General features: G+C 41.3%; 1 protein-coding gene across 2 annotated transcripts in view; it reads right to left on the reverse strand.

The window, feature by feature from the left end:
- The window catches only part of STAC (SH3 and cysteine rich domain), a 74,004-nt gene that overhangs the window by 12,363 nt on the left and 46,569 nt on the right, over positions 1–15,072 (reverse strand). For both annotated transcript variants that reach the window (XM_069809706.1, XM_069809715.1), the window contains exons 4-8: positions 13,115–13,196; positions 11,629–11,744; positions 7,186–7,267; positions 2,931–2,995; positions 1,939–2,027 (exon numbers count right to left, since the gene is read on the reverse strand). In XM_069809706.1, the coding sequence (XP_069665807.1) occupies positions 1,939–2,027; positions 2,931–2,995; positions 7,186–7,267; positions 11,629–11,744; positions 13,115–13,196 (434 nt within the window). The remainder of the gene's footprint in view (positions 1–1,938; positions 2,028–2,930; positions 2,996–7,185; positions 7,268–11,628; positions 11,745–13,114; positions 13,197–15,072) is intronic.

The following is a 15,072-nucleotide window of genomic DNA, read 5'->3' on the forward strand; positions in this document are numbered from 1 at the left end:
AAAAGATTTCTTCCATGGGAAAGGACATCCGAATACCTTATTCTAGTTAAAATTTGATATAAAACCCTTAAAGCGGTATTGAGGGAGCCCATCTTGCCATTTCAAAGTGAATAGGCTGTGACACCATTGGAACCCGTACACTGCAAGGAAGAACACTTTCAACAAGAAGGATTTGGAAAGCCCCATCCTCCAAATACCCTTCAGCCTGGTTATTAAAAAATAACTTAGAAAATATAAATTTATTTGGCTGTCAGAGAAAGACGGCAACTGAACCTAAAGTGTCTCCATGTCAGTGGTCTGAGCACTGAGATTTTTAGACGTAAGACCTGCAGATTTTGCTTATGATATTTTTTAGCACAGGACTAATATAGATGTCTCTAATCTCCTAAAAGCATTCAAAATAGAAGTCCCAGATGGACCTATGTTACTCTTGCTGCCTATACTTAGGCTGCTAATCCCTGAAAGGGGGCAACCTCCTTGGCGTTTACTACTGGTTGAAAACATTCTCAGGTCTCATCTTTTTCTTCTGTAAATCACAACCCTAGATAAGTTGTCTGCTCTACGTCAGTGCTCTAGATTTCAGTAGGTGGCAAGATAGGTGCTCATCAGCCCTAAAGTGGCCGGGCAACCACTGATGATCACTGTAGGTCCCTTCCAACTACTCTATTCTATTCTATTCTATTCATTGCAGTGTCCGAAATCTGGGGTTGCTTGTCTCTTATATTGTAATATAAGGCCATCTCTTAGAATAAGCATATTACTGCAATGTCCTACTTAACTTGGAAAACCTGACTGGCTGCTCCTGCTGTTGAGGAAGAAATCAAGGTTGTGTTAAGTACTAATTGCTGCTGAAATCAGGGCTGGCACCTCTCCACTGCAGTAATCTGCCACCCACTCAATACCCTCAGAGGTGAGCTGAGATCTCCAGAAATCTCCCCTAACTCTTCTTCCCAGCTCAGGTCCTTCCCCTGCTATTTCCCTTCATTATGTTAGGGCTGATCAGTGTCTGGCTGGTCCCTGACTTAAGTTCCCAGGACAGTGCTTGTCAGTCTTGACAACTGAACGCTGAACGCATCTCCAGCAACTCAAGTATGTTAAATGAAAATTCATGCAACTGAGCTGAATCCTGCCTGGCTCTGCAGTGACCAACAACATTACTAGCTATTTGGTATCCCTTATGAAACAGTGTTAACCCATGTATTACTGAATTTCTGGCCATGGGACAAACAATGCTGCTGTAGCTGAGCAACACTAGTCTAAAACCTGGCTGGTGCCTCTGGAAAAAGCCTGTTAGGCATGACAGTCCAGGTTGCAGACCACAAATTGCTTTTTCCCCTAATATGAGGGACAGGAAAATTTTGAAGAATGGTGTGTTTTCCAGATTGCTATGTCTTGATGAGGATGGTAGTCCACTGCAGGCTTGTCTAAGCGGTGTTCCTCTTCATGGAACAAAAGTGCTAGCTGGAATACACACCTAAAGGAGCAGGATGCAAAGTGGAATCCCTCAAGCAGAATAGCTGACAAGTTGCACTAAAGGTCACCACACCCTGGGGTTATTTCCTGAAGAGCTGACATTCCTAAAGTAATGATCAGGAAATGCCAGCAAAGCAGAATGATAGGGAAGCTTGTAATTTTTGCCTTACAACCCACTCATTAGTTCTAGAGCAATGGGAAGGCACAGCTGGGAACAGGAAAAAGGCTTTCAGTGAAGGAGATGCTAATGAGAGGGGCATTACTCTGGCAGTTCCCTAAATTCTGTGGCATGTGCATGATTATTTTGATATAGGGGATACCTTGAACAGAGCTGACACATTTTACTACAAGAGCTCTAGCAAGACCACGCAAAATGTGAGTAGCATGATTCAAACTAATTGCACTAAAAGAAAAGATGTCAAATGCCATGGGTCAAATCAATTAACAAATATTTTGGGGCTTTACCTCATCTCCAGGTCTTCATTTTCTTGTGGTACAAATTTGTACAAGGCAACATAGGTGTTCATTTGTAACATGCTTTTATAAAATGGTCCCTTTAAGAAAAAAGAGAAAGAGAAAATTTAAATATCTGTCCTGCATAGGAATTTGGTTCACTTTGTTAGAGAATGAGGAATGAGGCCTGATCTTCCAAGAAATGAGCCTGAATCATCTCATTGCTTTCACACCTTGGAGGACTATGGCCCAGATACATTACGAGCTACTAAGGCAGTAACTACCTTCATTTAGAAATAAGATTCTTTGAACCCCAATATCAAATTCCAGGCTTCCAAAGAACAAAAGCAGAAATCTGCACAAGTTGGTCTTTCTGGTGAGATCTTAAAAATGAGTCTGCCTTTTGCTCTGTGTTAATGTATGACTCTTATGAGCTCAGTAGTGTATTACTGGCATTGTATAAGATGTCTATTATACAGTACTCGTTACAGATGGACCTAAAGTTGTAGAGTGCACAGGTCCAAAACAGAGTGTGGGAAAATCACTTTCTTAAACAGAAAGCTGCTTGCACTGGACTTCCCACAGAGAAGACTGGCTACCCTCTCTCCTCACTTTCTCCACTGGTAATCTGAAGAAAAAAAGCACCTAAAACAAACCCCAAAGAATTTTCCAAATCAAACCTATGATTTTTACATTACTGCAGTTCTATTGCAATGACATGGCCTCCACACTGGATCTTTTGTGTTAGTATTATCAATTTGTAATAAACAGAATAACATAAAAGGGACCATAATGGGTAAACGAAAGAGCCATCCAGTCCTGTACATTGCTTCCAACGGTGGCCAGTGGCCAAGAAATGGTGTAAGAACATGACAGTCAGATATCGATGCTTCTCCAGAATAGTGCCCCAGCAGACCTACTCAAGGTCCTTAGCTATCCATAAAAACAAGACTTTTATATGACTTCCCATTCCCATTGCATTCTCACAAACTTTGTGCCCATACCGGGGAATGTGTACTTTTTGGTTCTTCTCCAAAGTGTTCTGTGCCATTTTCGGAGTATGTAAACACTGAAATAAAGCAAACACATGACATTTTAGGAGTAGTTTAAGACTCTTCATCTCAACAGGATGACCTTTATGTTGTTAAACTCTTCCCTTTCCCCTTTACTTTCTTTGATCACCTGTGCTCTCCTCTGAACCCTTCTACACCCCCAACAAAACCACCTATACCACTGGCACATGGCACAAAACAATCTCTGTCCTGAAGAATTTACAATCGTAACAAATAAACCATTTTGATTGGATGAATATACACAAGTACAGCACTGGGAATAGAACCTAGGTCCCCTAATTGCATTACTATTTAAAGTCCAGCGGCCTTTTCCTCACACTGAATGCTGTATTTTCATGTTTAGGATGAGCAATATTTCTGTTTAAAAGCACCTGCAAAACCCAATGACCATATATGAGCAATACTGAGGGAATTTTGTATCCAAGAGCCCTTCTTTCCCCTCTTCGATCCTCTCTCTTTAGATGTTTGATAGTCTTCTTTAATCCCTCCCTCCAGTAGTCCCTGCCTGGGGGGCACTGGATATGCTGCCTCTCTCTCTGATTTTATAGGAGGTACCTGAATTGCTTTCAAATCAGGATGGTTATCTGAGACACAGGCCTGTATGTGTGAAAATTTGCTTCCAAGTTACTAAATCAGAAACTCACAGAATTAGACAACGATCACAGCACCTAACATACCTGATATCTAATTAGTAGTTTACTGTAGTTTCTTCATGATGTGACTGATGCCTGTCCTCAGTTATCTCCCTAGAAAAACCACAGTGGCTTTATTACATGGGCTGAAATCGCCCTTCACATTTTAAGAATTGCCTGGCGTTTCTTGCTTCTGGATAGAACCACCAGCATGTTCTCCCACCATTTACCTCTGCAGGTGTTTTGAGCAGAAGGTGGATTTTGTGGTCTCTAATGATTTGGAAATCTCGAAAATGGTAATAAGTAGCAGGCCAATTGAGTGCATTTTCTTTTTGTTTCTCTGTGATACAGTTACATGTGTTCAGGAGAAAGAAGGTGCCAGGGGACACCAAACTGCTGAATTTCTTTCCCCCTCTGTTCTTTCACTTGCTCACCCTTTCTTTCATTAACACTTATCTCTGTGGCTATTCTACACTGTACATGGCAACTACACAAAGAGTCTTTGAAGATGTTTTATGAGTGAAATAGTAAGGTTCCTTGATACAGTACTTAGACATCGACAAAATGTAGTGTCCTTGTAACAGAGGAAAGAGAGCTAAAACGGCAGCCACAGTATGCACGAGAAAGATTTTGTACAAAGTGACATGCATCTACAAGCACACACAAGCACATGTTCTCTTGACAAAATGTAAGACAATATTGTTGTCATAAAGTCCCAATGTGTGAATGCAAAGACAGTATGTGAGCTGATACCTGCAGCGTTTAACCTGAAAATGCCCAAGTTGTGTCCATGTGGTCTGACTGCAGCTGACCTGGAGGCCTCACTGTGCTCCTCGCCAAGTCCTGTTGTAGAGGGACTCTGATCCTGCAAACTGTCACGAGCACCAGAGGGAAAACCTTAAAAATAAAACTAATTTCGTGTATCTTCTAGTATAGGGGTATACGTATATCTCACATCTGTATAAAGGGGTGTAAAATGCTGCTGTTACAATCTGGCAGTATTTAAGTCCTACTCAAATTACTATGCTTTGTTTTTTGTGTCCAGAGGAAAAGGAGTTAGGGAGGCAAATAGAGAAAGTTCTGGTGAATAATGAGGTGGGTAATCAGGAGCATTCTGGACTTGCAGAAATTTGTTCACCAGATGAAGTGGAAGTATTTTAGCATCATGTTTGGAGTAATTTCTGCTTGGTGACAGAAAATAAAGCGGAGTCACTAACATACAGCCTTGTCAGCTGTGGAGCTGACCCAGCAGGCTGGGAGGGAGATGGACTGTATCCTTGTATTTTCCAAGAAGTGCTCACCAAACCTGGGTTTGCAGGGACGACATCCCATATTTGACTCAGGGGGAAAGTGCTCAAATCCATGTTGATAACAGGCTCATACATGTCACTTAAAGTACATTTTGGCTTGCAGGACTTCTGTTACAGATGGCAATTCACAGCAGTGAAAGAGTATAACTGGCTTAGAGGAGGCTGAAGGGCTGGAAATTAGGTATGCCATCTTACAGTTGTAAACTAGGAAGCTTTGCTTCATAGTATGTATGCCAGGGCCTGAATCTTCCCTTGAAGTTGTTGTCATAAAAGTCTATAGGAGCGATTACGTGGCCACACATGTGCTGGGTCCCTTCATCCTTCTGCAGGCTGTGGCTTTTCTGCTGTTTCTCTTTAAGCAAAGAGTCTCAAGTGTACCTTTTCCTAAAATCTTATTTGCAGGAGACAGTTTTGTAATGAAAAAAAAAAAAAAATAGAACTGGAATGGACCTGATTCATCAAGGCATTAATGTGGAACTGCCTGCTAAAGAGGCAGTGGACAACTGAGGAAAAAGGAATGGTGAATCACCCTGCAACAATATTTTGAATTTACTTTGTTAAATTTTTAATCTCTGTTTAGCTCATGGTCTCTGGATCTTACTAGGAGGCACTTGAATGTGAAGGCCATAGAGGTATGTAGTTCACGTCTGCACACAACAGAAATCCATCTATTTTCATATTTGTTTGCCCTAGCAGCAGCAGACAAAAAAAAAAAAAAAAAAAAAGTAGGGATTTTTACAGTCTGAAAAGGATTTTACCATTTCCATAGCTTGTGCAAACAGTGTGGGCAGTTTATTAAAAATCTACCAAGGGGAAATTTTTGGAGTGACTGATGCATAATTTATATTCTGAGCCTCTGAAGGATGGATTGTAAAAAAGCCAGTGCTGATCAAAGGAATCGTTAATGTGCCGCAGAAGTTATTTGGAGGTGTGACACATGCTGAGTTTTTAAACTAATCTCTTTGAGTAAGTTCCTTGAATGCCTGTCAGTGCATTCAGTGAATACAGATCTCAGAGAAAAAAGTTTCTCTGGGTTTCAGAAATGAAACTACTGATTGACAATGAAATAAAAAGTTACCCGAAAACTCAAACAGGGCCAAATTAATCTCAGGTGGGCAGGATTAAACAATGTGAAACAGACTGAATTCTTTATCTTTAACCAGGTCAGGTCAACTTGCACTCACAAGACAGAACACCCCCCCCCCCCCCCCAAATTGTCAGGAGAAAGCAGATAACATAGATGGGATGTTCACAAAATGAGACGGAGGAAATGGCTGAACACAGTGAGGAGAAGTGATAGGACCAGGAGGGAAGGAAAAGAATAAGGAGGTAGCATAAAATGGGAATGGACAGCTGAAGCTGGCATTTCACCTACATAAATTGCTAGCAGCATGTAAGGAGCACTGGGGTTGCTAGGAAGAAAGCTATGCTCACTGTGATTTATTTTTGTACTGTACTCTCATGTGAGATTCAGCAAAGCAGCCTTCAGGTTTAGGTGCTGCTTGAGAAGTTGCTCTGATGGTTTGGGCCTGAAGTTTTGCTTAGTGTTGCAAACCCCTTTGTACTTATTGCTTCCCTCACCATGACTGAGTTCAAGAACAGGGTCACAAACACCATCCCTCAGTGGCTGAGATTTCATTATTAAGCTCTCAGTTGGTATGATGGTCTTGAAATCCCATCATACCAATGCTGTAAAAACATTACTCTTGTGCTGCAAAGCAGATAAAGGAATTGGGCTATTAATATTACTGGGCATATACTATAGTTGTACTGAGAAGCTGCAATTATAATCAGGATTCTTTGTGTTGGATATTTTACAGACATATGGATATTATATGATTCATTTCCTGTCCCAAAGAGGTTATGGTATATAGAGACATGGAGACAAGTCAAATGTATGGAAAAGAAAGAATTATTTTTTTCCGCTTTGCCTGTGTGGAACTGAAGCATGTTCAGTGATTAGTCTACAGTCATGTTCCTGAAGCGTAAGAGATAGGGAACGGACCTGAACCTTGTCCAGTGTCGGGTCTGGACACAACAAATTAAGAAAACTGGTGGCTTGGATTTCATCTGAATGGCAAAAACCATTCCCCAAATTCTTGCACCAACTACCTGCCCCACTCACCTTCCACTTTGAAAACCAGAATGCTGCTAAAACATGGACATACCATAAACACCCATCTGAAATAGGTTGTACACAGGCCTATACATCTGAAGATGCTATCCTGGCCTGGCAGCACTCACCGCTGTTGCTGCGTTTCCTGCTTATGTCAAGGGTGCCTGCAGAGCTATCACCTTCCTCAGGAACTTCTGCCAGGTCAGCTGTCTGCAGGGACAGAAAGAGCAAATGAGATGGGATAAGCCAGAAAAAGTGACCGATGAGGTGAAAAAAGACCACACAAGAGCCTTTGGGGAATGCACTACTTGGGTGCTATCAGAGCAGAGCAAGTCAGGCTAATGGGATTGCAGAAAACACTGTATCTGGTGATGCATGACAAATATCTACTTCACAGGGAGCAATGAAAGCCCAGAAAGAACTCCAGACCAAGTTTACAGTCTGAAGTACAAAAGATTTCTTCAGTACAAAGTGAAGTGAAAGTTAAGGAACAAAGGATTGTGTTAAACAATGTGGTTCTCTGTATAAAATAGAAGGGACTTAGGGGAATTTGTACATCCTGCAGGTATACTAAATAGCTATCTACCAGGGAGACAACATTAATTGAAACTATTGACAATTTATTAACCCTGAATACATTATTCAGTATAATAACTGTAATGTAAAGGTGATTTTAATTCTGTTAATATGCTGTGAAAGAAAGAGCTGGAGTGTGATAGAGTTGGTGAAGTCAGACTTTAAATATCTGCCCTCACTTTCTTTTCAAACAGTCATCTGGCTGGTATGGTTAGGGAAAAATGAAACCCAAATGTTGTTGTTAGAATTACTATGATTTCTTATTTGTACCATATTAATGTCAATCATGATTAGGGACCCATTGTTCTAGGGTGCAGGAAAACATGGGATGACATAATCTCAAGCCTCAGAAGTAATCTCTGCATAAGGCACCAGATTCCTCGGTTGGGTAGTCAGCTTCTCCATGTATAGCCCAACAGGAACCAGGAGCTGCTCCAAACAACTCTCTCCAAATCTGACCTTACGGAACTTCAGTTTCTCAACTCTCCACACGTGACTTCTTTTGGGTAAAACATCTCTGATAACCATAAAAACCACAAACATTGAACTCGAGTCAGGTGCTCTCTCTAACCTGGAAAACTAAATCCTTATAGGCTCCTAAGCTTTGTTTATTTCTTGTTAACAGTATTTTAAGACACATGGAAGGATTTAACTTCATTATTCCATGACACTTTACAATTATACTGTACACATAGCTCTGTCCGTTGCCTGCATTACTGGAGGAAAAGCCAAATGAGGAACATTCTCTGCTTTTGTTCAGGGAGCACAAAATCTGAATTGCTTTATAGATTTTTATATTTTTTTTTCCTCTTACTAGTGTTGACAACAAAGCTTGTTTTAGAAAGTACTTTGACAATTTTACTTCCCCTGTCTAGTAATTTCCTAGCTACTTCTCCATCCAGGGATATTAATGAACAAAGAGGTTAAAAGTAGATTTATGCCACAGGTATCTTGTGGTTATCTTGTTTCCCTCATTATTTTAAGAGCCTTCTACTTTATTGCTCTGTTATGCCTTGTTTTTAGACTGAGCCTTTTGCAGCAGGTCACGCTTGTCTTGCTGCTTTCACAAATGGGTCACCCCTGGATGAGAAGGCACTGTAATAGCAGTGCTAACATGGAGTCAGTGTAGAGCATATCTAGGTATTTCTAGTTTCTGGGTGGAGAAGGGAAAGACTGGCTTTGTTGAAATAATAAGTCCCAGGTATTTTTCAGCTCATTGCTACAGCATGTTCCTTAGTCTTCATAGACTAGCTTCATAATTGCTGATTAGCTTCCTATTTTTTGGGTACTACTGCATAAGGGATGTGCAGTGACTGTCTTTTCAGAATATACCTCATCCAAGACCTCCTGAAGTAACCTCAGTTACCTTTAATGATTTTTCAGTCCAGAGCTGTATGACAAACAGTCTAATAGAAATGACAGATACAAAGCTGCTTTTGAGAAGATGCTATCCACTAATAACTAACAAGAACTGCAATCACATTTACATCACCTCAAGTGACTTTCTGTATAAATGTGGGTTGCAGAAGCACATTTTTGAAGGAAGCAGTAGGTAGTAAATCTGGAGCATATGGCCACTTTCTTTTATGGGAAATGCAGAATCCAGGCTGAAAAATCACAGTGGGTGTGTCCACACTGCTCAGTCGTGTTAAAAATACCTTGGCTAGGTCAGAGCAAGATGGTTATCTCTACTCTGTGCAGAGACACAAACTGCAGTCCTGGAAGCTTCATGGCTGTAGAAGCAAGGCAGGGCTCCTAGGCTAGTTGCCTTTGCTTTTAACTACCTTCAGCAGGAGCAGCTATGCTGCTCTGATCCAGAGCTAGCCCTTTGGGAGCTTGGACACCACTTGCGAGGTGAAGTAGCATCCCAGGTGTCACCACGTCCATGGTGTCCCTGGTTTGGTGACAGGGCAGAACCTTGAAGCGCTCCCCAGCTCCAGCTGTAAGCCTCATAGCTGCATTGCTGCTTCTGCTTTGAGAGGAGCAGAGCAGCACAGAAGTGAGGACCACTGGGGAAAGATCTTAGTCCCTGTGCATTATTAACGGCACACGTGCTGCTAGCTCACACACTCCTGTGCATTTTTACCTGGGCTCTAAGGGCTCTGTGTCACATCACTGGTCAGTGCCTGCTCCTGGGTCACACATCACAGTTGTAAAGCTCCATGGCCCCATCATTTGGATCAGGGTTGTGTCCACCCCTCATTTTTATCCTTGTCTCAATCCACAGGCTTGCACTGGCAGAAGTTATGGTTTCACTTGTCTGTTTATTCAGTTCTCTAACGTTTTCTGTTTTCCGTATGCTGACACGTGCTATGTGCTGTCTCAGCCTCAATACCCTGGAGAAATTCCCATAATGAACTTGCATTCCTCATTCTACACCCACCCCCCACCTAGTTATGATCAGCTCCCTAGGGCAAGCTGACACAGCATTCATGATTTCTGTGCTTGAGTTGCCATTCATAATTCAAAAGAATGCTTTATTGATTTAGAAAGCAACAATTACATTTGTAGAACTTCTGTTTCAAAGTAAATTAAATAATTGAAAGAAAGAACTGTAATCACAATGCGACAGGTGGTAGAGTCATTCTGGGTTTTAAAAAAGAATGGAAATTACCAAATTCCTTTTAAGGCACAAACAAGAGTGGATAGAGGACATATCCTTTAATAACTGCCTTGCAGATTTCACTTAGTTCTTGTTTAAATTTGTCTGTTTTCTTTACCATCTGACACAAATGGATGTCTGTTTAGAGGCCACCTATGCCACCTGAGGTTACAGTTCAGCCATATGAGTGAGCATACATTTAAGTGCCAGGGAAATGTTGTACCAAACATAAACAGATATTAGCATAAACAGATATTAGCACAACTTTAAATTAAACATGTAAGTATCTGCTTTGAGGCCTGGAGACCAAGTCTCATTATGTCTTTGTGCCTGGTGATTTTTACACTAAGGTGAGTGCAGAAGAGATTGTCAGATAACGTGGGTCTGATTTTTAGACATGACAATCAGCTTTAGCCTCCAGTGTACTCAGGTGAGATTTTTTTTTTTTTTTTTTTTTTTTTTTGGTGGGAGTGGGGAGAATCTCTTTGAAAAAAAAGAGAGCCTCAAGCATAGGCTTAAGTGACTGTTTATTGGAGGTGAAACATTCTTTCAACACCATGAATGAGCTCCTGATTTTATGGGTCCCAATACTGTTGAAATAACCATTTCTGTAAGGAAGAAATTGGTAATTATTACTGTTGAACTAGGTATGGATTTAGCAAAGGCAGGGCTAAGGGAACTATCGTTTCCCTTGTCCTCCTTCTCCAGCTCTTCTGCCATTGTCCTGAAGAACGTGACTTTTATGATAGGAGAGAGTGAATGACAAAGATTAACATGAAGGTGAAAATCTCCCTGTCTGGATACAAGCAGCTGAGCACACCTGCCTATATTTGGGGCTTGGAGAGAGGAGCCCAAATCTGTGACGTGTCCCTCCCGAGACTACCCTGGGCAGGGGTGGAGGTGCCAGTCCATCGCCTTGTTGCAGTAGCAGTGGCTTAATTTTGGCTGGGCTTGTACTGTGGAGCTTGTACTTTTAAATCTAGGCTCTGAAGACTCCAACCCATTGCTATCACTGGTATGAAGGGTAAACGTCCACCATCAACAACAGGCAGGATGCATCTACTCCAGCATGACAGTTTAAATATCTCTGTTCTGCTTTTACACAGATATGCAAAATCAAAAGAACATAATTTCCTTTTCCAATCCAATAAAAGAATATTATCCATTTAATTTGTGTTTTTCCCTTTTTCTCAAGAGTCATCTAAAAGATACTTAAAACCTGAGTTTGCAAAAATAATGTGTTTTCTGGTCTCATTTTGTAAGCTGAGAGTGAGATTATTTTTTTTTTTTACAGTTTGAAATACAAGTTTTGTGAACTCTGATACAAACTCCTATGAATGATTATCTATTGCTCCCTCAGAAAGAAAATGGAAGATAGATGTGGGATACTCACAGAGTTTCTGTTGGGAGAGTCAGACCCACTTCCAGAACTGCCCTTTTTGGTTTTCTGGGCTAAGGAGGTCCCAAAGCGGAGAGTTTCATACACAGGGTCAACCTTATTTCCACAGGCTGCAACAGAAGGAGCAAAACATGCATCAGTCCCTCGAAGGTATTTCTGGTCATGTTCCTGCTCCACTTGGAGAAACACCTGCCTCTACCAGCATGGTGGGGTGTACACTTAGACACAAGTTGAGAGACTATCCTGATAAAAAGTGTTTGATGAATTTAGTGGAACTGGCTTTTGCTAGCAATTTTCTGCTGCCTCTCTGCTTCCATAAAGATCATCCTCCCCTCATACAGGCTCTTTGGGTCCCTGACATTGCCTCGTCTTTCTTTATCTGCCATACTCCTTCTCTAATCACCACTGATGCTGCCTACACTGAGGTAAGGAAGACAGAGTACCAGGAGGCTTTAATCCATGTTTGCTGCCTGTTCCTATCACTGACCTTTTGGATTGCTCTCAACAGCAGATGCTTGAAGGAAAAAACCCTGCGTTGTGCCTGACCATCCTTGAGGTATGGGTGGGCCATCACCTTTATCCATCTACCCTCAGAGTGCTCCTACTTGACTGACGTGGATAAACAGGATGGCCTGGATCTTCCTTGAAAGGTACCGACAACCCCACTGTGGGGCTTTATGGCATCCGGACGCAGGTGTGAGTAAGTACCTGCCTGTTGGGAATGTGCTCCAGGTTGCTCAGATCAGTGTAGGGGTAGCCGGAAAGGCCACCACCCCCACTGACGTATGTCCATTCAATTCTCACTCGCACTCTCCCTCATAGCTGGCCCCAAAAGTCATCTCCCAAGGCAGAGAAATGGATGTCTTCAATTGGCATGAGCAAATTCAGTTCAAATCCTCTTCTACATACTGCATTATTAGACCTCAGCCTCCCTTGCAGTACAAGGTGGTAGGCACATAGATTACAGTACATTTGTAGCACTGTGTAGAAGAAGGGAAATTTTGGGCAAAGTACTGAGAAAAAACATGGGATTTTGAATTTTGATGAGAGCAAAGCACACCTCTTTTTTTTTAGCCAGAGTTTGTTCAAAACATTTCTATGACTTCTGACAAAAATGATGGATGTTTTTTAGAAAGAGAAACTTAGATGAAATCCATGTAATTAACTTTTTTTTTCCCCCCTAACTGCTGAAAACAACAATGTAAATGTCCTCAGACAAGTAATTTTAAACTGACTGCCTACTAGTAGTTGCTAAGAGGTTGTATGTATGGGGTTTTGAGTGAAACGCACAATAAACACACCCTCTCCTCTTCCAGCTTTGTATCTTTGAAGTGGTCCTTTCCTGAGATGGCAGAAGGACATCCAGTCACCGAAAGGAGCTGGAAGGCTGCTGAGGGTAAATACCACGGCTGGAAGTCTGCCGCTGCTGTTGCAGAGCACTGCCAAAGGGAGACTGAAGGGAAAAGCAATCAAAACCTACCAATAGGCATCACTTCTTTGATGCAGCCAAACTGTTCATGAATGAGTAGTGGTGAGCTGTAGTACCGTCGAAATCCCTTTGGCTGGAGGGAGAGAAAGCAAAAACAAGTGAAGTGCATTGCTGCCATGACTGATGTAGTAGAAATAACCTCAGCTCTTCGGCTAATGGCATAACAGTGTGGTGAGGCTGGAAATTTGCCTCCTGTTGTTGAGTCACTGTGGGGTTTAGAGATTAGGGATTTATTTGATTTTTCTCCTGGAAAAAAACAATTTCCCATATTTATGTGGAAGGAGGGGCTCATTTTCAGCTCCCCTTTTTCTTTTGTCTTTTACATAAAAGCAGCACTAATTAATTGCAGCAGAAGTGCTGAATCATTAGAGGTTCTGGGAAGTTTTCCTCTCCCTTTCTTCTTATGTAATGTAATGCTAAACACGCAACTACCCTTCCCCACCCTAACTCCAAATCCTCATGTTCCCATGTACGCACTTCCAAAATCCAAGGAATTTAGAGACTTTCTATAGGTTTTTCTAAGGTTTGCTGCTGACTGACTGCAGCTTCTACTGCTTTTTTGTCTTGTGAGGTCAGAAAACTCCCCAAGCCATCACCAGATGCCCCCTCAATGTCCATTTGTAGAGAAATGCACTATAACAACTCAAGCTATACCATTAAAGAATACCACAATATGGCCAATAATGGTGCCTTATACCACTCTAAAAACCATTCCTAGAAGGTTAAACACTTTCTGTTACCTCTCTATTTACTATCTCAGCTAGCAAGTATCTCAAAATGAAAGTGCTAACATTGAAGTCTTTGGAAACACCCTTCAAGGTATTAAAGATTCACAAATGGTCTTTCAGATTTCTAATCTTTGCAGGCTGTGAGAACTTCCAGTCACAGTGAGAAGTGGAAAAGCCTCATGGAGATGCATATGTTTTCCATATCTTATGTTCCGTATACATCAAAAAATGATAGTTCAACAACTAGTTCTTTTGCTAATGAGCTGCAGTATAGATTGAGAAGGAATGAGGAGACTGATAAATTTGGATTCTTAGAGGAATAAATTCCAGATTCTCCAGCTTCGGTTTGCCCCAGACTAGATTCAGGCATAACATGAGCCCATAAAACTCCTGTGAATTTGCTGGATGACGCCCTGCTGTTAATTTGGACTCTACTTTTCTGCTTTTGTAAACTAGTGACCACAAGAGCTGAGGCTGGAATCAAGAAATGTGTGAAACAATTCACGTGATTTAATATTTGGCTTGTCCAGGGCTTGCAATGAGGTCATTCAGCTTTCCAGAGACCACCTTCCTACACCCAAATGCTTCACACTAGGGCTACGATTATGGATTAAATGCACAAAGATTTGCCTCAATAGCTTTCACTGAATACTCTTGGAAAGATCTTTCCAGAGAAAGGTGAGATTTCCAGCCCTTTTGAAGTCAATGCTTGCATCTTTTCATTGTTTAACACACTGAAACTGTTTGGTTTTAGCTCATATTTGTCTCAGGTGCCTTCAGGTTGCAACAAATCTAAGAAAGTCTGAAACATGAATATACGTATTCAGTTTTCATATTGCAAGTGGTCATTTTTCCAAGTTCTTTTTCCAAAAGAAACCAAAAGAACCATATTCCCATAAAAGTCATCAAGTTGGGTTAGAATAGTCTCAAACACAGTGTCCTGCCTTTGCCAATAATGAGAATTTGCTGCTCAGAAGATGACCCAGGCACTAAGGAGCTGTGTCCATACAGGGACAAGTCTCCTCCCAGCCTCTCCTACTGAAAGATTGCTTCATATTCTGTAGTGTCTCACTGTGAAATATCCTTTGGTTTTCTTTTTAAGATGGATTATGTTTTTTCTTCAAGCCCTATGAGTGGAAAAAACAATAAAACATAATTTGAAGGATTTTTCATTTGTTAAACTCCATTGAAATATTTTGACTAATTTATAGCATTCCTTGA

Source organism: Haliaeetus albicilla, chromosome 2 (genome assembly GCF_947461875.1).
Source record: "Haliaeetus albicilla chromosome 2, bHalAlb1.1, whole genome shotgun sequence".
NCBI classification, from domain to species: Eukaryota; Metazoa; Chordata; class Aves; order Accipitriformes; family Accipitridae; genus Haliaeetus; species Haliaeetus albicilla.